The sequence below is a fragment of the Platichthys flesus genome, chromosome 17 (assembly GCF_949316205.1).
Source record: "Platichthys flesus chromosome 17, fPlaFle2.1, whole genome shotgun sequence".
Lineage (NCBI taxonomy): Eukaryota > Metazoa > Chordata > Actinopteri > Pleuronectiformes > Pleuronectidae > Platichthys > Platichthys flesus.
The window spans coordinates 10855074-10876558 of NC_084961.1; the positions used below are offsets into that span (position 1 = coordinate 10855074).

At 40.6% G+C, this 21485-nt stretch overlaps 1 protein-coding gene across 2 annotated transcripts in view; it reads left to right on the top strand.

Moving 5' to 3' along the window:
- rapgef5a (Rap guanine nucleotide exchange factor (GEF) 5a) overlaps positions 1-20513 on the top strand; it is a 42679-nt gene extending 22166 nt beyond the window's left edge. For both annotated transcript variants that reach the window (XM_062409812.1, XM_062409811.1), the window contains exons 10-26: positions 5266-5411; positions 6398-6498; positions 9321-9399; positions 9494-9638; positions 11363-11454; positions 11551-11581; positions 11704-11782; positions 11970-12119; positions 12989-13086; positions 13932-14054; positions 14516-14694; positions 14789-14879; positions 15132-15182; positions 15283-15370; positions 15459-15523; positions 16436-16490; positions 16865-20513. In XM_062409812.1, the coding sequence (XP_062265796.1) occupies positions 5266-5411; positions 6398-6498; positions 9321-9399; positions 9494-9638; positions 11363-11454; positions 11551-11581; positions 11704-11782; positions 11970-12119; positions 12989-13086; positions 13932-14054; positions 14516-14694; positions 14789-14879; positions 15132-15182; positions 15283-15370; positions 15459-15523; positions 16436-16490; positions 16865-16983 (1692 nt within the window). In that variant the 3' untranslated portion in view covers positions 16984-20513. The remainder of the gene's footprint in view (positions 1-5265; positions 5412-6397; positions 6499-9320; positions 9400-9493; positions 9639-11362; positions 11455-11550; positions 11582-11703; positions 11783-11969; positions 12120-12988; positions 13087-13931; positions 14055-14515; positions 14695-14788; positions 14880-15131; positions 15183-15282; positions 15371-15458; positions 15524-16435; positions 16491-16864) is intronic.
- Positions 20514-21485: the final 972 nt, after the last annotated feature.

A 21485-nucleotide genomic window follows, 5' to 3' on the forward strand; every position in this document is an offset into this window, starting at 1 on the left:
AAGCCAAGGCTGGTTTGCAGAGAAAGTTGTATGAAATCGCACACTAGAATTTTTGTAGGCTTTGTTTATGTAGAAATCACATATTTTCAACAATCTGAGAGAAATTACTTTTTTTTTGGTTTCAAGTTTTTATTTAACTTCAGATCATCTCAGACTTTTAAGGGAAAAATTGGGAACTATGTGGATCAATTGATGTTTAAAGGATAATAATGAAATGCCCATGTTATTTAAAGGTTCATTAGGTAATGCATGAGTCACTTTGTCATCAAATAATCGTTTCTGTTGTAGACAGAATCCAAGTTTTTTACGTATACTATTACGACACAAGAAATATGCATAACAGTGACATTCAAAACTTATTATGGGAATGATCTCAGAAGAAGGAGAGGCAAAATATATATATTGCTAGTTTATGATAATATTCAAAATATTTATAAAATATAAAGCAGATTAACATCAACAGCTATTGGTAGATGCCCTAAAGATGGTCATTACAGCTGGGGTTCGTAATCCATCGAAAAGCTAGCAAAAGCAAGCTACACTTTGACAATACGTAACGATACAGCCCAGCCCCTCTTGTCAAAGCCACGCCCCCAAAGCGCATTAATGTGTACTGTCTGACAACTGCTTGAAATTTACTTAACCGTGACTCGCACGTCAGACGACTTCTGGCTTTTGTCTCTGCTTCATCCACTGTATGTCTCTTGGACTTATAAGGACAGGGTGTGCGCAGGCAGGCGGGTCGGTTAGTGGCAGAGACGTGTGACCCCAAGAAAATACTGAAAATATTGTTTAAATCTCTATCTTACTGATGTTACATTGAAGTATAAAAATTATATTATGTTCTATCAAGCACCACTTTTATTGACTAGGTGGGATAGAAGTGTGAAAGAAAATTAATCAAATAATTCTTTCAGGTCTATGGGATGGAAAAGATCTACCTACTCTTTTCTAAGTGGATCATAGGAAGCACATGCTGATCTAAAATCATATCCAAGAGAAGACTCTTTCTTAATAACAAAGGTGTGATGGTTGTTTAGTCTCAGGCTGCAGAATGTGGCACAAGCCAAAATTAAGTAACAAGCTTGAATCACTTCTGAGACCACTCTCTTTTTACTGGGTCGTCATGGTGATTATTTTTTTTTGGTTTCCTTTTTCTCCCATGACAGACAAGCTCTAACAAACCAGTGGTGGCTGTTTCCATAGTGATACTCAAATGTGCGGTGGGTGAATCTCTGTCTCCTCGTTGCTACAGACTCATATTTGTTTTTCAGCCTTATGAGTTTACAAGAGGTCGACCTGCTCAGGGGATTATACAGGGTCACAGCATGTGCAATGACACACACAGACACACACAAAATAAAAGAGTTCAGAAGCATAGAAGTCAGCATATATTCTGCCTCATACAAGATCACACACACACACACACACACACACACACACACACACCATGTTGTTCAGAGGAAAGGTGGGCCTCATGGAAAGCCGAAAAGGAAGCACTCTCTGTTCCCTGCCTGTTCCTGATTGTGTGTGTGTTGGTGTCTGTGCTGAAAGTGACAAAGCTATATCAGTGTTGTATAGCTCTGGGCCCAATTGCTGACATTTGTGGATAAGAATATGAAAACACAATGTTTTTAGGTAAGCATCATACATCTGTCCACTGATCAGCTAACTTATCAGTTTTAATAATGTTTTATAACACACAGTGAGCTTGATTTGTAACTTTAGCTATTCAAAATGTTACACAGGAGGCTGTGTGTGTGTGTGTGTGTGTGTGTGTGTGTGTGTGTGTGTGTGTGTGTGTGTGTGTGTGTGTGTGTGTGTGTGTGTGTGTGTGTGTGTGTGTGTGTGTGTGTGTGTGTGTGTGTGTGTGTGTGTGTGTGTGTGTGTGTGTGTGTGTGTGTGTGTGTGTGTGTGTGCAGTTTATGACCCTGTTAGGGGCACAGAATAGTGCACATCCTCTGCTTTCTGTTCCAAAATAAAAACCTGTAGAGCATAAGATCTGACCATTCAAAGACAGGGATTTGGCTCGAATGCGATGAGCAGAGGAAAGAGTGAGTTTGTAGCAAGGAGACAGTGAGGAGTGAAGGGTGGAGAGCCAGTGGGGAGGGGGGGAGTACAGATGGTTGAATTGAAGGAAGGGATGGGGAGGACTGGAAGGAAAGAGACTGACGCACCTGTTTACTGAGAACAAGTGGCTGTGCTGAGTCATCCCTTTTCATGCAGTTTTCTCATTTGCTCCTTCATAGATCAACATGTGCTCCCTACTTTCCACTCAGAGAAGACTGGCAGCATCTTTTCCAGCTCATAGACCTGAAAATCACATTTGATATCATTTCCTTTTTAAACTTCTATCATATCCTCTAATGCACCCTGTCCATGAAAGTGACTGATGGTTGTTTTCAATTATACCACAATCTAACATCTGCACGATGGAGAAAAGGGTAATTTCAGTATTGTTAATTAGTTTTTTGTACACCTGCCAATCTCCCTGCTCTTCTTCCACCTGCTTGCAGAGAAGCAATAAAGCTGCACCTGATGATGTTATCCGAATCAAAATCAAGATCTGGTGACTTTAAATGTGGTTTCATAAGGGGAAATATGACCTTGGAATGGTATACACTCTATTGAGTGCCATTATAGTTTAGATTTTTGTTGATATAGACAATAATTCCTGCCTCTCTAAACAGTGTTTAACATAATTAACAACTTTAAATCAAATCCATATTGTAAGTAAGAACGTTTAAAATGTTCATGCAAGGTTCTTTCCCGTAGATATGTTTAATGGCACTCAGAATTCCTTTCATTGGCATTTTTTGTTGTTTTATAGTTTGGATAAAATATATATAACAGTTGCGTTAACACATCTTTCTATTTCTTTCTCAGTCACTTCTTTTCCCAAACGTCTCCCCCTCTCCCTCATGGTCGCTGGCCTTTCTTTTCCTGCTCTCTATTTTCTCCTTTTCTGTGTTGCATAACTATCTAAACCCCTCCTCTCCTCAGTGTTCAAGTGCGCACTTTGTATATTTTTCCTTCTCGTTGCTTGCATTCTTTCACAGGCTAAATTAATGTTGTTCTTGGGAACTTCTGTTAGCACTTTTCTTTTTAAATCTTCAAGATAATGTGTACGTGTGAATGTGTATGCAACTAGTATAGTGACATATCCATTATGCGACAGTGTTGTGAGTTTTGTTGTGGTACATTATCCTGAGGCCTTTTGATCTGCAAGTCAATGTGGGCTCACTTGTTTTTCTTGGCATCTGTACACAGATAATGACTCTGGTATCAGAAAGATCAACAGTTTGCCACTTTATCTGGAGCACAACACATCATTTTACTCAACTTTGTTTTTACAGCGGTTATATCGGTTACGTAATCTCTTTTTTCACTGCATTTCTTGGACAATTTTCCTTTATGAGATAGTTATTGGTGTAGAGAGACAGGGAAGTTGTGCAGAGATAAAGAATGTAGAGTTGTGATTAAACATCCTGGTTTGTATTTGAACCCTGAATGATGTGGTTTAACAGCATTTCCCCCAAACTTGTTATCTTGACGACACATCTGGGACTACTGGGTGTGGTGCGGGTGCCAGCCCTAAATGTATTTAATAGCCTGCAGTGTCAGAACTCTTGACATCAGCTGTCATTGCCTTGTTTATCAGCTGTGCACCTCATTGTTTTGGTGTAATCGTAGAGAGCATTTGATGTCAGCATGTTACATAATGAACATCAAAGATTGTCCTCAGGTAGGGTAGTGTTAGTATATGGTTTTACATAAATGCTTAACCCTAACCTTATTCTAACACTAACCATAAAACCAACTCTTAACCCTTAAAGAACCCATTTGTGAGCACCAACCAAAATGACCTCACAGTGATGGTATTGAACCAAAACTGGCCCTCATAACTATAGAAAGTATCATACAAGTCCATCTGAGTGAATCTGGTGAGAGCTGTACATTTGTATCATACTCCAAAAAATGAGTGGCACACACACACACACACAAACACACACACACACACACACACACTCGGTGCACTCAGGGCATATTGGTGTGTCTGACCCAAGTGTGATCCTACCTCTTGTCTCTCAGGTTCAAACGCCACCTTTCATCAGTCCATCCCAAAGACAGAGAGACAGTGTGTTAGTGTGTCTACAGCCTATTGACTTGTTTTTGTGAGTTATAAAGATATCTCTGACTGCATTACTGGTGCTCCGTGTTCAGGAATCACAATGTCTCCAGAAGAATTTCAGATTCCAGATCTTCTGATCAGTTATTGATTAATGAACGTTGGCTGTTTGTATGAACCGTTGCACCCTTTTCAAGAGTTTCAAGCCTCGCCACTGCGATATTTTGTAAATATTGCTATATATCGAAGATACAACTGTATAGAGTGGTTATACATGATGTGTCTATGTATAATAAGGACATATGGTGTGATAGAAAGCCCTGTACAGAGAGCTCTCTGTGTCAGTGATTGCTGCTCAATCACTCTGGCTTCGTCCGGGACTGCAGCGAGCTGCTGGTGGAGAGACGTTGCCTCTTTATCTCTCCCCCGTCTCTCCCCCTCTGTCTTTGATCTCCTTCTCTCTTCTCATCTTTCGATCCTTTCCTCGGGCTGTTTCTTATTGTTCTCTTCTGTCCATCTGGAGCTCTGTTCACGGTATTCTGTCATTGCAAATGTGTAGGGGTGTGTTGGTGTGTGCCAGAGTCACAGATCAAGTTACTGTTAATTTTTGGAGCAAGAGATCTTTTTCAAGTGTCCCTATTCTTATATACCATCATACAATACTGTCTTTCAAAATCAGGAAATGCTATACTTTCCTCTCTTTGTTCATGCATGGATCTATGTGAGGGTGTGTGCGCTGCATTTACCTGCAGTATATCTGGGAGAAACAATTAAATCTAAAGTGAAAAGATCTGGAAACTTGAGCCCATACTTCTGGATACTGGATTTGTGAGATTGATAAAGCTATCGTAAATTGATTTTTTTTTCGGAATGATATATTACCTCAAATTAGCACATTCCATAAAAAACTGTCCATTACAGATTGTCATTAATGAGATGTATTGCGCAAGATGGTTTCCATTTGTAACATAAACTTTTCAGTGCCCTCTAGTGGTCCAAAATATGATGACAGTTTGTAAACAACCCCAAACTTTCTGTGCAGTATTTTCTTACTTATTTGATGCCTATGATATTGGCCAGGTTAAGCTAGCCTTGCTGTTTTCTGATTTTAGTTTCCTGTCTGTTTTTTGTCTCAGGAAGCACTTGGACGAGTTTGTCTGAAGGAGCGAGGTCGGGACGTGTTGGTGTTGCGAAGAGTGACATGTACAGTGACGTCTCCATCGGACCGGCCCTCACCCACGTTGTCAGGGGGCGGTTCCAGGGAGGAGGATTGCGACAAGAGGTCAGTTCCTCCTACTATATAATGAGAGCTTTCCAAACCAACTGTAGCAACAAAGACATAATCATAGTGCTACTTCCTCTCTTTTTTTCTTTACTTCGGAAGCTCAAGCTGCAATCATGCACTACACAGACATGCAAACTATCAGGTGTGTGTGTGTGTGTGTGTGTGTGTGTGTGTGTGTGTGTGTGTGTGTGTGTGTGTGTGTGTGTGTGTGTGTGTGTGTGTGTGTGTGTGTGTGTGTGTGTGTGTGTGTGTGTGTGTGTGTGTGTGTGTGTGTGTGTGTGTGTGTGTGTGTGTGTGTGTGAGATAATGTATTCTTTTGCTTCTGCCTCAGAGTGTGAAAAGAATGGCTTATTTGTTTTCAGTTGAAAGAGAAATGAGATGCCAGACACCAAGACTGGTTTACTTCCTTCAACAGATCCGTGTATGTGTTTAGAGTTTAGGCTCACGTGTGAGTGTGCGTGTGTAAGAAGATTTTGTGTTTCGTTTTTTTGTGTATATAAGTCAGAATGTGCCAAGACCTCAGGCACAATGCAGGGAGTGTCGGTGACAGGCAGGTTAAGTGTTTGTGTGTGTGTGGCCCAGCATCATTGGTAGCAATCAGTTCCCTCAGTGCACTACTGTCGGAGCTCATAGCTCAAACAGTGAGAGCGGTTACCCCGAGTGAGAGAACCCACCCTGGGTTTACAAGGCTTAAATGAGGGCTCATCCTTTGGAACCGATATGACGATGACCACTGAGCTGGCTGCACTCGCAGAAGCAGAAGAGGACATAGATGATGACGAGGATGAGGCCGATTCTGATAATGGAGATGAAAATGCTAGCATTTCCGAAATCTGCACATTTGATGTTCCCCATTTCCGCTTCATTGATGAAGACGATGTGGGAGAGAACAAGGAGGAAGACAGGGAGGGAGAATGGAGGGATGGAAGTGGTCACAATTGGTTTTCAGGCTCTGGTGACGAAAGCTTTGGCGACTCTTACAGGTATGTGGTGGTTTCGGGAACGCCACTCAAAATCTTGGAGCATCTACTAAGTGACCTGCGGTTGGATGACCAAAGAGGGGTGACAGAGAGCAGAGAGAGCGGTAAGTTTGGAAACACAAACATAAACCTGTTTCACAGACAGGAATCTATGCACACAATGTGAATGCATGTCCGTAAAAAGAGTGATGAGAATTTACATAAAATGAAAGACAGTCTATCAGCTTGTTATATAAAAGCAGCTGTGTGCTATTGGACCGAAGGTTTACTCATAACTAAGCACCACACCTTCCTCTCATTCCACTGAATTATTTTCAAGTTGCAACTCAGCCCAGCGTTTACCTTTCTCAGTCGTGTGTGTGTGTGTGTGTGTCTGTCTGTGTGGTTGCATGAGTCAGTCAGCCCTCGCACCTCTTCCAGGTGCATGCGTGCAACCACTCCTGCATGTTATTGTCAGTAAATATGAGGAACAAGCAAGAGGTTAAATACTTTAATGAGTTTGTGAAACGATTCCCTTAGGAGACGGAAGACATTTCTGCTGCACACCATTTCAGTAGGCTGTGTAAAATGTGTAAAATGAAACTATATCATTTTGAAAAGGAGAAATAATCTGACATATTTGTATATCTTGCCCATGTTCGAATCCCATTGTTGGAAATGGGGCAGGAGATCCCCCATTTCCATGTTAAGACGCCAACCACAGCTTTTTACCACTTATCGAATAATACACTGACGGTCGTATGTGACCCTGAAAAGAATTCAGGGTCTCAGTTGGCATTTTCTTACACACTGCTATTGCCTGTTGGCACTTAGTTAAGATAAGGCGTCTTTATGTATCGACTCCACAGCACCACCAGTTCCCAGCATCCCCGAGGGAGCCATCTCCCTGAATTGCAGGAAGCAGAGAAAGAGGGAGGGATGGATGTTAGAGAGAGAGAGAGCGAGTGAGAGAGAGAGAGAACTGAGATGGTCTTTGTGGAGGAAAGAACGACTGATAATTCTACACTTTTCTAAAGTTTAGTTTATTATTGTTTTGGAGTGAGATACTGAAGCAAAGATGCCGCTTAAGACTGTATGTACATGATCGACTGCATTTGTGTCTTTATTCTTTTCGATCTGTGTGCACTGAATAAGCATGAGGGTGTGTGTGTGTGTGTGTGTGTATGTGAAGGCCCTCTGGGGGGGTATTGAGCATCAGTGTGCCGTTTTAGTGGGCTTAGCTGTGCAGCATGTTGAACAGGCATGAACACGCTTCCACAGAGAGAGAGCGATTACCGCAACCACCCCACGCCAAGTACTCAAAGAACACATAGACACGCACAACCCAAAGAAACAACAACACAGCAGCAGATTACTGCGATTAGTTCAACACACACACAAACACCCAGAGACACATTTTCTACCCTTTTCCCTTTCTCTCTCACAAAAGATAAACTCCCCAAGGTCAGAACTGAATGAGTAATTCATCAGGGTGCTGTGTGTGTGGGTGTGGGATATGAGAGAGTGTCGCTTTGTTTATGAGTGTATGTGTTCGACTTTGTGTGTGCCAGCGGGCAAATGTAGAGGGCATATGTTGAGGATGAAAATTGATATTTATCATCACAGGGAGCTGAGAGAGGATTAAAGCAGGAGAGTACTAGTGGGGGGGAAATGTATCCACTGAGAAGAAGATGAAAAACAGGGTTGTAGTGAAAGACGGAGAGGCGGTGAAATACTGACAGAGGGAATTGGAAAGGAGGGAAAGGACTAGTCAAGAAAGGGCTCTGTAGCCACAGACTAGAGGGGGGGGTCTCAGGTGATGAGTTCAGTCAGACCTGCCTGGAAATATTTCTTGAGTAAAGTTGTATTTTTATTTCTAAAAAGAAGAGACTCCTTCAAATATTAATGCCACGGCCTCTACTCAGACTTCTATAATTGATTTCTTTGCTCTCTGCCTGACAGAGCCATATTTGGGTCACATATTTTGCCAGGGAAAGAGTTTGACACTACACAAGCACACGCACACGCATCACAGCTCCCTCACACCACCAACAATGGCTCATTACCCATCTGCCACGAGGGCAGTTTATATTCGGTTCTTACCCATTGAACACCTGCTGAGTCACACATGCTCACACACAGACACACACAGAGCATACCACTTGGTCATTAACTTTCTCTGTCAGTAACATTTTAAAATCTTAATACCTTATCAGGACTATGAGGGCATATTTGGATTTGACAGTAAGCTACCTTTAAATTCTACGACCCCAAACTAAGACTCCGACGACTCTAGATATTATATAATATCTTGCTTTTGTTCTGGTGAACGCGTCGGCAAACAGTTGCCTGTTAACACACACAATGCAACGTATGCATTCAGCTCACCAGCTAGAAGGGCTGCACAATTACTTGCGTGAATATCTGATCTCATTTGTAATTGACCACACTTCTGCTGCATTTAAATTATGGAACTCAAGTGTCTCAGGCGCTCCAACTTCGTCCTGAATCCAGAGGAAACGCCCTCTGATTACGAGAGAGAATTATGATCTCAATTCTGAGCAAGAAAATCTGTTTTTTTCCAAAATCGAACAGCACTTTTAGCTAGACGCTTACTCTGTCTGCGGTTCGGTGCTGGGCATGTCCTGTAAAACAAGTTGTTGATCTTTATTCAGTGAAACCTGCTGCTTTATACCGCCAAAAGAATTATGCCTTTTATCTATAAAACTGATTGTTCCAGCTGCAAAGCCTTAACAAGGTTAAAGTGTATTTATTTATTAAGTAGATTCTGTTCATTCATCAGTTCAAATCAGAGCTAAAAAAACGCTTCAATGTGACTTTTATCATCTTATATCTATAAAGAAGAAGGAAAATGTATCTTGGATCACTGTGTGCTTTGTGTGTTGAGGCTTATGAAGTGACTGATGATGTGTTTCATGTGTTACAGAATTGTTGCTGGATGACTTCCTGTTGACGTACCTGGTGTTCATGTCCACCAGTGACCTCTGTCAGGCTCTTCTGGGACAATATCCTTATCAGCAAACACATGCACAAACATTCTCCTACACACATCCGTTCAGCCTCCACACTAACGTATGTAACCTCCTTGACTGCACTTACCTATAGCAGTGCCCGCTGCAGGGGTCAGGAGGAGGGCAAGGACGCTCTCTTTAGGAAACGTAAGGTACTGCAGCTGGTGTCCCACTGGAGCAGGCTTTATAAGGACTTCGTCAAGGATGAGGAGCATGTCAGGAGTTTTATGAAGGTATGCAACGGCTTGTTTTCATCATCACCTTAGTTTGTTTGTTTTTTCACCTCTGTGTCTTGTATTTCAAAGATTTAATGAGTTTGATCCTCTGTTATCACAAAGTAAAATTGGAAGTATCTTCTTTTGTTCTAAAACAGCGTTGTACTCCCTAAAGTTCTGCACCATAGAGCATCTTGGCTTCCAGCTTAGTGTGTGATTCCTACCTGATTCTCTTGTTAGTTACATTTCCACAGCATCTCAGCCTGCAGGGACAAAAAATACAATGTCACATCGATGGAGCGTTATCATATGTATTATAAATAGTACAGAGTCTCTAATAGGAAAAATAATGTTAAAACATAGCTAAAATAAAGCAGATACATAATCAGGCCCCAAGAGATTGGACAGCCGTCTCACACACACACACTCACCATGACCACCCATGCGCACGTCTCCACACTTTCCAGCATCATACACTCACCAATCACTCGTCCCTCTGTAACCTGAAGGCTCGATTGCACGGTGCCTGGTTGCCATGGAAACCAAAGTGCGAGGGTTGGCATGGGCATAATCTCATATGGAGAGCGTAACCCAGGTGATAGTTGCCTAGTAACAGAGGAACGAGTGGGGAGTTGGGATGGGAGGCTACGGTGGGTCAATGACAATGATAATCAGGTTGGTGTGCGTGTGCATACGAGTGTGTGTGCGTGTTGGGTCCAGGTATTACTCATGTTTTTTGGGCACTTAAACCTGTTTACAGGGAAAAGTGTCTTCCTGGTGGGGAGAAAAATACAGCCCCTATAATGTAAATTATAACATTTTAATTTGAAGACATGTTTTTAAGTTAAAGTCAGGTTCTGGTTAAATTTAGAGTAAATCGTCCCCTATGGCCACCATGTTCCCTGCAATCAAACACTAGGATTTATATATGATTGACTCCTGCCCATAAAGGCTAACTGGCCACCAAAGTAATTCAGCCCCACTTATTGGTAGTTTTTTCTTAATGTGGACTGGAGGATATTTTAACTCTTTGATAATATACTTCAAAACCCTGCTTCATACAACTCAACGGTATCAATGTTTGTACTCAATATGGACATGAACAATTCAATGATTTGTGTGTTATTTTTATATTCCAAATGGCCTCCATGTCCTCGTTGACATTGTTATTCATAAATAAAAATCATGGAAAGTATCATTTTCAGTGTTTGAATTTTAACTTTTGGCTCATCAATACCACTGGAAGTGTCTTGTTTGCGTCCGTTATCGATGAACAGTTAGAAATACACATAAATTAAGTAGCCCAAACAAGCTTTTGACATAATAAGGCCCTCCAGTGGTTTGTATCCATATAGATATCCTATTTGCTTTGGTTTGATGTCTGAAGATTTCATCTTCCACTGCACATCTTGTAAAGCCACTACATGCTGCCTCTTATCATACTTCTGATATCTTAAGTAATTTGTTCTCTTCCTTCGAACGCTTGTAGTTTTGTTAACAGCCGCAAGTCAAAAGTGTTTGATATGGAGCCAGTGCAGTGTGATGGTTGGCATGTCTGTATGTGGTGAAAAGTTGAGCCAAAGTCTGAGAGCAGCTAGAAAACAAAGTCTGACGCGTTCAAATTATATTTCTGTGGTCAGGTGACACCCACTCTCATACACCAGACACATATTTTACAGTTAACAAGTATTAACATGAGATTGTGGGTGTAATGTTGGATTTATTTTCTCCCCTTCTGTCAGACTCTGTACAGGTGTGTTTTAGAAGACCTGTATGAGTTCCCTACACTGGAGAAAGATCTGAAGGAGTTCCAGAAGCTCCTGCGTCGGAGACAGTAAGTGGATTTATATATATATATATATCTACACAAGGATTTTGTTCTCTATTTCCCCCCCATGCCTATCCTCACAGTATGACTTGCTTCTTGTAGCACTGTGGATGACTGTCCTCCCAACCAAAAGGTAAGGCCTTTGAGTAGCATAAAACAGAAATTAGCGCTGAGTAGGCACTGGTACAGCTGCTGTCAGCGAATCAAAAATGTTTAGTGACATATAAACTCATTCTGCTGTTCTCTCCCTGTCAGAGTAAACAAATGTATCAGCAGCTGAGTTTGAAGGAAAACAGTTTGCACCTCAGAAGTCCACAGACAGACACCAGAGAGGGTGAGTACACACACCTCACACAACACACTGTCCAGGACAATACACAAACATGCATAAGGAATGCCTGCAGGTTTTCATTTCCATGTGCACATGCAAATTGCCTCAGCAGAGGGAGATCAGTTCGTCTGCTTGTCTACATGACAAACATCAGCTCAAGCTTCTCTCTCTGAATGCTTGTGTTCTTCAGTCATTTGTTGCGTGTACGTGAGCGCTGACTCCTACCTGAGTGTCCACATCCACCCGTCACTGGAGTCCCGTGAGCTGCTGAGGATCATTGGTCAGAAGATGGACAGAGCAGAAGAAGAGATGGTGCTCGCAGTGGTCTCACACACTGGAGGTACACATTTACAAACCAACACAAACACATGAAAGTAATGCACGCACAACACAGTCAACACAAATATTAAATTTCCTTTAAAATGAAATTTGTATCTACATCTGTTCCTTCCCTTTATTTGTCTGAAGTAGTCCCTCATTGAGACCACCTTCGTGTAGCAAATATGTTCTTTTTAAAGGACTTTATAAACTCATCTTTGCCATTACATTAAAGTCAATATTGTCACACTATTTTTAATACTAATGAAAACTTTGTGTTTGGTCAATTCGGTCAAGTTTGCATCACTTTTGGCTACTTCAGTATCACTATTAAACGACTAATCCATGCTTTTAACTATTACAACACGATATCAACGACTTCAGGCTAACATTTCTGCTGTTAACCATTTGTTACTTAGTGAAATTTTAAGACTTCTCTGCTTCTCTACCCAAATAAACTGTGTTCAGCTTTACTGCTGATCAATATACAGATGCATGTACTCATGTATGTGTTATAATGGCAAAGTGGCAAACTGTAGAAGGAACTACCTGGTTTTGAATTCAGTGGCAGATATTTGTAAGTCTGTGTGCGGACAGATGTTGTAGCTTTGTAATAATATACTTATAGTGACTACTATAACATAATATCTCATGTAGTGATGAATATCGATCACTCATGGGTCAAACATCATTTTCTTAAAAAATCGAATCATAACTTTCAATTTTTTTGGGTTAGTTGAACCGTTCCACCCACCATTACACCTCAGCAACCCTCAGGGTAGAAGCTTGCCCTGGCTGAGGATCACTGATCTACACTCTTGGCTCTAAATTACCATCCTCATTTCCTCTCTGCTTCTCCTCTTCTCTTCCCTTAAATGATGGTTTCTGCAGAGCGGAGGGTGTTACAGCCCAGTGACTGTGTGTATTCAGAGTCTCTGACCCCACAGGGAAAGCTTGTGGCCTGTCGCAGGGATCTCACTGAGATCTTGGTATGTAACTGCACTTTTCTGTTTGTGTTTCTATCATTCCATGGGTTTGTTATACGCTGACAGAAGTCTAAAAGTGCAGCTGGCAGGTTTAAAGCAAACAACAACCTCTCAGAGATATGAATATTTGATAATTCACGGACTCTGATACTGTCGGTTAACCTTTGTATTGTCTTCCGGCGAAATCAGGCATTGAAATTAATATTCTACCTCCCCAGCTGATACATTTCCACAGTGTAATGAGTCATGCATTATAAACGAGCTGGAGAGATTCAGGTCAGGTGATGGTTATTAACTCTGACTCGATAGGAAAGAAAAGGTGCGAGCCACAATCATTTTGACACCCAACTGTGTGTGACAGCAGAAATGGAAAGTGCTGTATCAGGTCAAGAGTTTTCTGTATTTTTCTTTAAGCGAGGAGCCTCAGCTGTGAATCCTAAAATTATTTTGCCCTATTTGGCATTTTACACAGTTTTCTTGTATGATATGTACATTTAGTAAACAATAGATTCACTCCAATAAACCAATTGAATTATTAACTATTTCATTTATCATATATCTGCTTTATTATATCATCTTTCAGCCTCACAAAAGCAGAAATAAGGTATATATAGTGTTGTAATAATCAATGCTCCCATCTCAGCTTGTGTGTTGGCAAAAGGCACTTTCACATATAATTTTATTAATGACGATTTGTGTCTGAATCTCCCTCCAGCCTGATTGGTAGTTTTACATGAAGCTGCAATATTTTTGTTTTTGTTTATCATATCTAGAAATAGTCCTCTTTCCTTAGATACAGTTACTGTATCTGCGTTAACCTCATTTTCTTTGTTTGCTTGGATGCGCAGCCTCCTCTAACAGACAGTGGTGAGCTCAGCAGGAGGCCCGTCCGACTCTTAGGCATCAACACCTGGGACGTGGCGGCTGCTCTAGCACGCCTGGACTGGAGCCTCTTCAAATCCATCCACGAGGTCTGAACTCATTTAACCAAATATAAGAGCCAAAATATATCAAACATGGATTGAGAATTTTTTTTTTTTACAGAAAATGTTAACATAATTGTCTATCTCTTCTGTATTATTTATTCTGTAAAATAAAAGTTTTCATTTCCTGGACACAAGCATCAAAGACTCAGAGCTGAGTGGCTGCCAGGAAGTTCTGAATATTTGTTGTCATCAGTGTGAAGCACAGTACAGACAAGTTGGGTGTTAGCGAATCTCTAGACACCTTTTTTTGTGTTTTACTCTTAATCTCAGATGTGAGCTTTTGCTGCTTTTCTGTTTTTATATAATTTAAAATATTTTTTTTTGTGTGTGTCTATTTTGGACAAATCAAGTTGATTTAAGATGTCACATAGGTATTTTGGGATGCATTCGTCTGAAAAGCTTGACATCTTTCACTCAGACGCCTTATTCCTGCTTCCCACCTGCAGCAGGAGCTGGTGTACTACACCCTCAGCCGTGCTCCTGGATCCGGCCAAACGACAGCACTCTCACTCCTTCTCCAGCGCTGCAACGAGGTCCAGCAGTGGGTCATGTCCGAGGTGCTCATGTGTGTCTCACTAAATAAGAGAGTGCAGCTGCTGAAGAAGTTTATCAAGATCGCTGCTCAGTAAGAACTCAAACTAAAATGAACTTGTATTTAATGGAAAAATCAAGAGTTCTCTGCACTGTGATATATTTTCCACATTTTTGTTTGCTTGTAGTTGCAAAGCCCAAAGAAATTTGAACTCTGCATTTGCCATCATCATGGGTCTCAACACCGCAGCTGTCAGCAGACTCAACCAAACCTGGGAGGTAAGAGAGTGAGTGTGTGTGTGTGTGTGTGTGTGTGTGTGTGTGTGTGTGTGTGTGTGTGTGTGTGTGTGTGTGTGTGTGTGTGTGTGTGTGTGTGTGTGTGTGTGTGTGTGTGTGTGTGTGTGTGTGTGTGTGTGTGTGTGTGTGTGTGTGTGTGTGTGTGTGTGTGTGTGTGTGTGTTGTTTTGTTTTGTGTATTGATACACATACTTTTTGTTTTAAATCTAATTCTGACCATGCACCTTCCTTTCAGAAATGTCCAGGGAAGTTCAAGAAGATTTTCTCAGAGTTGGAGCTCATCACGGTGAGACTTAATATGATAAATGCAGTGTGAAAGATATTCTTCTTTTGATTTGATAATCAAATATTTCTACTCTCTTCTCTCTCTGCCTGTCTTTCTCCAGGATCCGTCTCTGAACCACAAAGCCTACAGGGAATCCTTCAAGAAGATGAAACCTCCCAAGATCCCTTTTATGCCTCTTCTCCTGAAAGGTATCATCACACACACACGCACGCACACGCACACTTGCAAACACACACTGATGAATGAAACTTTAATACGACTGTCCACTGCTCTTAGATATCACCTTTATCCACGAGGGAAATAAGACGTTCCATGACAACCTGGTCAACTTTGAGAAACTGGTGAGTTGATTCTTTCTGAGGTTTTCCTTCAAACTCTAGAACCTTTTTCACGAATCGTAGCTCGATAAACGCTCAAGTGAATGTTTAGAGAACAAGATGAGATGCATTACTGATTGATTGATCAATCACATCAATGATAAAACTTATATAAATGTAGTCATTTATTTGGTGCTTTTTGCCTCACGTTCACAATCACAATGCACGGTACTGGCTTCATCATCAGGAGTTTCAGTTTGTTGCCCAAAGAACAAGAGACATGTGGACAGGAGGAGCTGGAGATGGAACTGCTTACCCTGTTAATCAGAATAGCACTTACCAAAATAACTGAAATTGCACTTGTTGGCGGAGGCAGACAACAACAGGACGGTATTTTTGTTATTCTTTTTTTTACCTTTTTTTTACCTTTTTTTTCTGACTACGACTTTGATAATAGCCGGGTTTTCGGCCTTTGTTAAAACCACTCTGATTTGAATTCCAACCTGAGTGTTGCTTTGAGCGCATCACTGCCAAGTTAATCTTCAGCAGTAGAATCACTCCTGAGTGGTGCCAGGGGAAAAACACTGAAACAGGATTACTGGCCGGCTAATGAGTTCTGGTCACTGCAAAAGCATAATTAACATTATTAAAAAGGGAAACATATATCGAGAGAGTAGAAAAGTGCTGCAGGAGGCAGAGAGCAGTAATGGAGAGGAGTGTGCTGCTGAAATTAGGGAGCTGCTGCAAGAGACCATACTCAATTTTACATAAAGTTTCTGTTTTCTTCTCAACGTATGAATTGACAACTGACAAAAAAATGAAATGATCTGCCTTAGTTTGAATAGAAATATAATTTTAGCTGTTATTCATGTTGTTCAATGTTAAATATTAGATATTTTTCTCTGCATTGATGCGACATGTCTCCTGCACCAACAGCATATGATCGCAGACACCGTGAGGATGATTCGCCACTGCCAGAGCGACCAACCAGGTGAGTCCTCTTGTTTCTGGGTGAACTTAATTGGTGTAAATGATCCAAACATCACAAATGATAAGACAGGTTTACCAGGGGCTCAGATATTTTCACTGTCTCTGATGAAGTGTTGTATAATGAAGAGTGGGATGAATTGAATATTAGTGTTTGCATCAATTCATCGTGAGGAATCTGCCATCTGCAGTTGAGTTAGAGTACTGCACCCATCCCTTGCACCCTTTCTCTTTCTGTTACAGTTTCTAAGCAACCATTTCCAGACGGTCTTTTATGTTCTGTGTATGGCCACAACAGTGTGTGAATGTGTGTGTTATTGACTAAGGCGGAAAACTCTTCTGCGTGACTGACGTGCGTGTTTTGTGTCTGTCTCCTAGGCAACGAGGTGATCGGGGTGAACAGTGCGGAGGTGAGGGCGAGTGTTGACTACCTGCACATCATCGACAATCAGCAGACTCTTTTCGAGCTGTCGCACAAACTGGAGCCCCGTGCTTAAACACACAAACCCACTGGACACGGCACAATGGAGATCCTAGCTTCTGTGACACGGAGGACACTTCACAACACAATGTCGCACACTCGCGCGCGCACACTAACTGCAGCCAAATGGTGAAACCCACAAAGACACAGGGCTGCAGTCGGCTTTAAACACTGGACATGTGCTTTTAAAGGATTCACACGCTTTGTGAAATGTCTGTGGGAAGAGAATCTGTGCAGCAGGGCTGAGATTTACCAAACTGAGAGAGACGGAAAAGGAGGCTGTAATTAGTTTGTACAGTATCTATTGGACTGAATATGCCCTTGGTTTAGTTCTTGTGATGAGCTTTTGGTTATTTATGAGCCTGTCCAGCAGGTGGAACGTTTCCTTTAATTCTGTCAAAGTCTCATCGGTTTCCTCTGGAGGTCAAACAGGACGCGAGAGCCTCGTCGACAGTCACAAACGCTTTTGTGTTTATAACCTGACGGTGTCATATTATTTAATCTGCATTCCATTTATCTGCCTTTTGATGCATGTATACACAGGATACATGCTGCAGTTATGCAGGTGTAGGTTTGGTTATTGTACTGTAGCATATTATTCAACAGCTTTTTTTTTTTTTACCTTTTTCTCACTAAAGTTCTGTATTTTGACTAAAACGTGCAGCTTCAGTGACAAAAGGTGCAACATTAAGGGTTTGTCAGTCCTGGCCCCCTGAATGGAGCATTGTGAGAGGTTTCCACTGACTGACCAGTGAGGTTTGAAACCCCGAAGCTCTCCTGAACGTCTCTCAAATACTGTTGATGAATACTGAATCGTTGTAAAGTCCTGGCTGACTTTTAACACTCCTAGTGCTCTCTTCTCTGTGATGTTTTTTTTTCTGTGAATAGATAATTATTTTACGTTGTATATAATATGGACCTATACATTTTTCAGTGCCACATGTCACGTTGAGTCCTGCAGCACAGTTGTTGAAATCTTGTTTTGTTTTTTTGTTTTTTTAATCACAGATTTGTTTATTTTTGAGTGAGCTCTGAAATGACGTCTGGTCCTTGATCATGTGAAGCAGGTCTGACTGTAGAGATGCTTTCTGACATTATGATGACTGATTCCCAGTTGTATATGATGGTGTTCCTCACATCATGGGTTGCTATGGAAATACAGCCCCATTAGTTAAAGTCAAAGCACTGCACCACAGTTAAGAAATAGCTTTATTCTACAAAATCATGTTCATGAGCAGGTTCTAACATTTTACTATCTGTTCTTACTGACTGAATAGATCACTTCATACAGAAGGGATCATGTGTAAACTGTCTGAAAAGTAACACAGGTAGCGGACATTATACATGAAGCACAAGGGCACATACTTTCTCCCTTTATATTAAGAATGTCTGGTGGGAGTTTTACAGATTTGGTTCATCCACTGATTTTTCAAAACTTCTAAAGTTCTTATAAGTAAATAAATATTGGAGAAAATTCTCCATTCTGAATCCAGTAAGTTCTCATATTCTGGAAGCGTATTCCTGTCGACACATCCACGACTCGTGAAAAGCTTCTATTTGTCGTTCGAATCCAAGAGGAACCAGTTAGTCTTGTAAATGTCATTATAAGCCTGCCTCACTGTCTTCATCAGAACCTAAATGCAGCAGGTGATGCATGTCTTTCATTGTTTAGAGAGCTATGAAGCATGGTGGTAAAGTGCAATACAGTAGTAATGTTTGTTGCCACAAGTGTTCATCATCACCATCATTTAAAAACAAAGCTTTGTTCAGGACACAGAGCTGCTCTTTCCTGCAGACCATGATGACTCAGCTGGGTAAATGAAAATCTGACTTTGAAAAAAAATGGTTTGGTTCAGTTGGTCCAGATTTGTATATGGATCGGCATCAAATTGCTCACAATAACCCCTAAACATGTCAACATTACTTTTTTTGTCAAGAACCATTAATTCTTCTCCAAGAAATCAATGAAAATGTTGAAAACTTCCTTTATCACGATGTTAAAGAACGTAAAAAAAAGATCCTGGATCTGCCCCCTGATCCAGAACCAAAATTGAATGGGGCTCTACCGTGACCTTAATCCTTCCAGTAGTTTTTGGGGCAATCTTGCTAACAAACAAACAGACAATGTGAAAATATAACCTCCATGGTGGAGGTAATTATAAAAGTGATCACAAGGGAAAGACTCACCTTAAACTTAATTTTATGTCATGCTATGTAACCACGTAGATTTATTAAAATCTAAAATACTACACACATCATCCAGGAAGTGTTGCCTGATATTACACATGTGAGTCTTGAGATAATTTCTTTCCAGTTATTGACGTCCACAAATGCTACATTAACAATTTAAGAGAATTCGAATAATATTCAAATGATAACATTCAATTTGATATTATATTCAAATAGACCGATGCAATCTATTTCTATTTATATACAAACAATCCAGTAGCCAGTCAGATTTACCTTTAGCCTCAGTGTACCCTCAAATTCGTCCTGTATCATTGATTACGAGGCAAAAACAGTTTATGATGCAATCATGCAGAGCTGAAGTGGGACATCCCTCACATCCGCTGGTGGCTGCTAACACCTGCTAACATCTACTGGTAGTTGGTAACTTAAATTGTGCAGAAGACCTTCAAACGTAAAAGGGATATTCACCATCTTGTCCTGTATTCTAAAAAAATACTGGTCACACCAGACCAAATGCAGCAGTAGCAGCAAAACGTCAGCGTGTTCTAACTTCGACAACAATTGAGTTGTATTCAGTTTTTTAATTGTGAGAGCTTGTTATTTATTTTTAAAGTAAAACTTCAAAGATTTGCTTTTTGTGAAACCAATTCAGTGATTTGTGATTCGGCTGTGAGAGCTGATAAGTCAGAGTTGTGGTTTTATTGTATTCAGCGTCATAGAGAGGCCCTGTGGTCGTCAAATATACTATTAAGCAAGACACACACACACACACACACACGTACACAGGCCCAACACTGCTCCACCTCGTCCACGGAGCAGATCAATTGTTCTGAATGAGTTATTTATTATTATATATTGTTTATTTATGTATTTTAAAGTTGACAATATTTCGGTTTATGTGCCAGAAGCTTCACTGCTGGAATGTAAAAGTATGTATTGTGTTTTATGGCCACTTGAGGGCAGCAGAGGAGTAAGTTGATGTGATGACCTTTGAGAAAACCACAGGAGGTTGTATTCAGTATTTTGTCATAACTGTGTAAAACATTTTTTATATCAATGTTGAAAATCTGTTTGCATGTTAAAATAAAAACACAAAGTTCACAATGCAAGACAGGACACATTGAAGGCTTTGTACTATTGTAATATTGTCTATGTGTAAATATGCGCCCACAGTTGTTGGGAATGTTATTACTTATCTGTTGTAAATGGAAACCAAAAGAGTCAACAATGAAGCAATACGTCTCCCCCTCGTGACCCCCCAGCCTTCAGATAGCTGGAGCTACACGTCTTTTCTAAAGCTTCGTTTTACTATGTGAACATTTTACTGAAAATGAATAAACTATAGGTTTTATGTGACATCCAGGTGAGCGGGTGGTTTATTTCACCTGCCTTCACTCACACTGTGGTTGTATATTACTGAAATGTCCAATGATATCAAACACCCTCTCTGAAGCTCCCAAAAAGAAAATGGCTGAGGTGGGAGGCTGTTTTAGAAGAATGTATTTGGTCCATCTTCGTTTTCTTTTTAAACACTTATATGATAACAAACTCCATAGACAACACCAAAATATTCAGAACTCGGTGGATCCCCTATGTTATCAAGTGTAAATTGACAGGTCATTCATAAATGTATTAATTTTGAAGTCCTGCTCCTTAAATCAGAAACCAGATTGCACAGTTCTAAGGAACATGAGTAAGTAAAAGAAAGAAAATCTTCTACTCAACTGGATCCATTGAAGACAGTGGTATCATGCATTTTGAGCTTGTCAAATTAAAAGCCAATTGAGAAATAAAAGAAAATGATATGGTTTTTATATTAAGATATTTGAATCATGAATCTAAACTGCTGGACAAACTCATTTTCTTACTTGAGAATATGTGAACTATTTAACTGGATCTATTACGAAGCCTCCAACTGTATCAAAGTGAGTCAAGAATTTCCAAAGGAAAAGCTCAGAACAAAGATAAAAGTAAATTATCAAATCTGTCGATAAATGGCAGCTGCTGGTGCCCAGTGATCTCAGCAGCTTCCCAGAAATGGCAAAGGGAACATTGACTAACTGGTAATTAAATGGGACTGATATCAGATGTATCATTGACAGACAGTTTGTCATTTCTCATTGCTGTTTAAATGTTTGTTAGCTGGATTTCTCAAAATGCTTCTTCACCAGTGTAATGTTTCATGCCAGATCTGATTGGACCATGGACCACTCATTACTGATCACTTTAAAGGAAAAAAAACACAGTGGCATTGTTATGGTGCTATAAATAGGCATAAAAGATGAGAACATAGAAAAACAAAGAGCAGAGCTCTCCTGGACGTTCCAA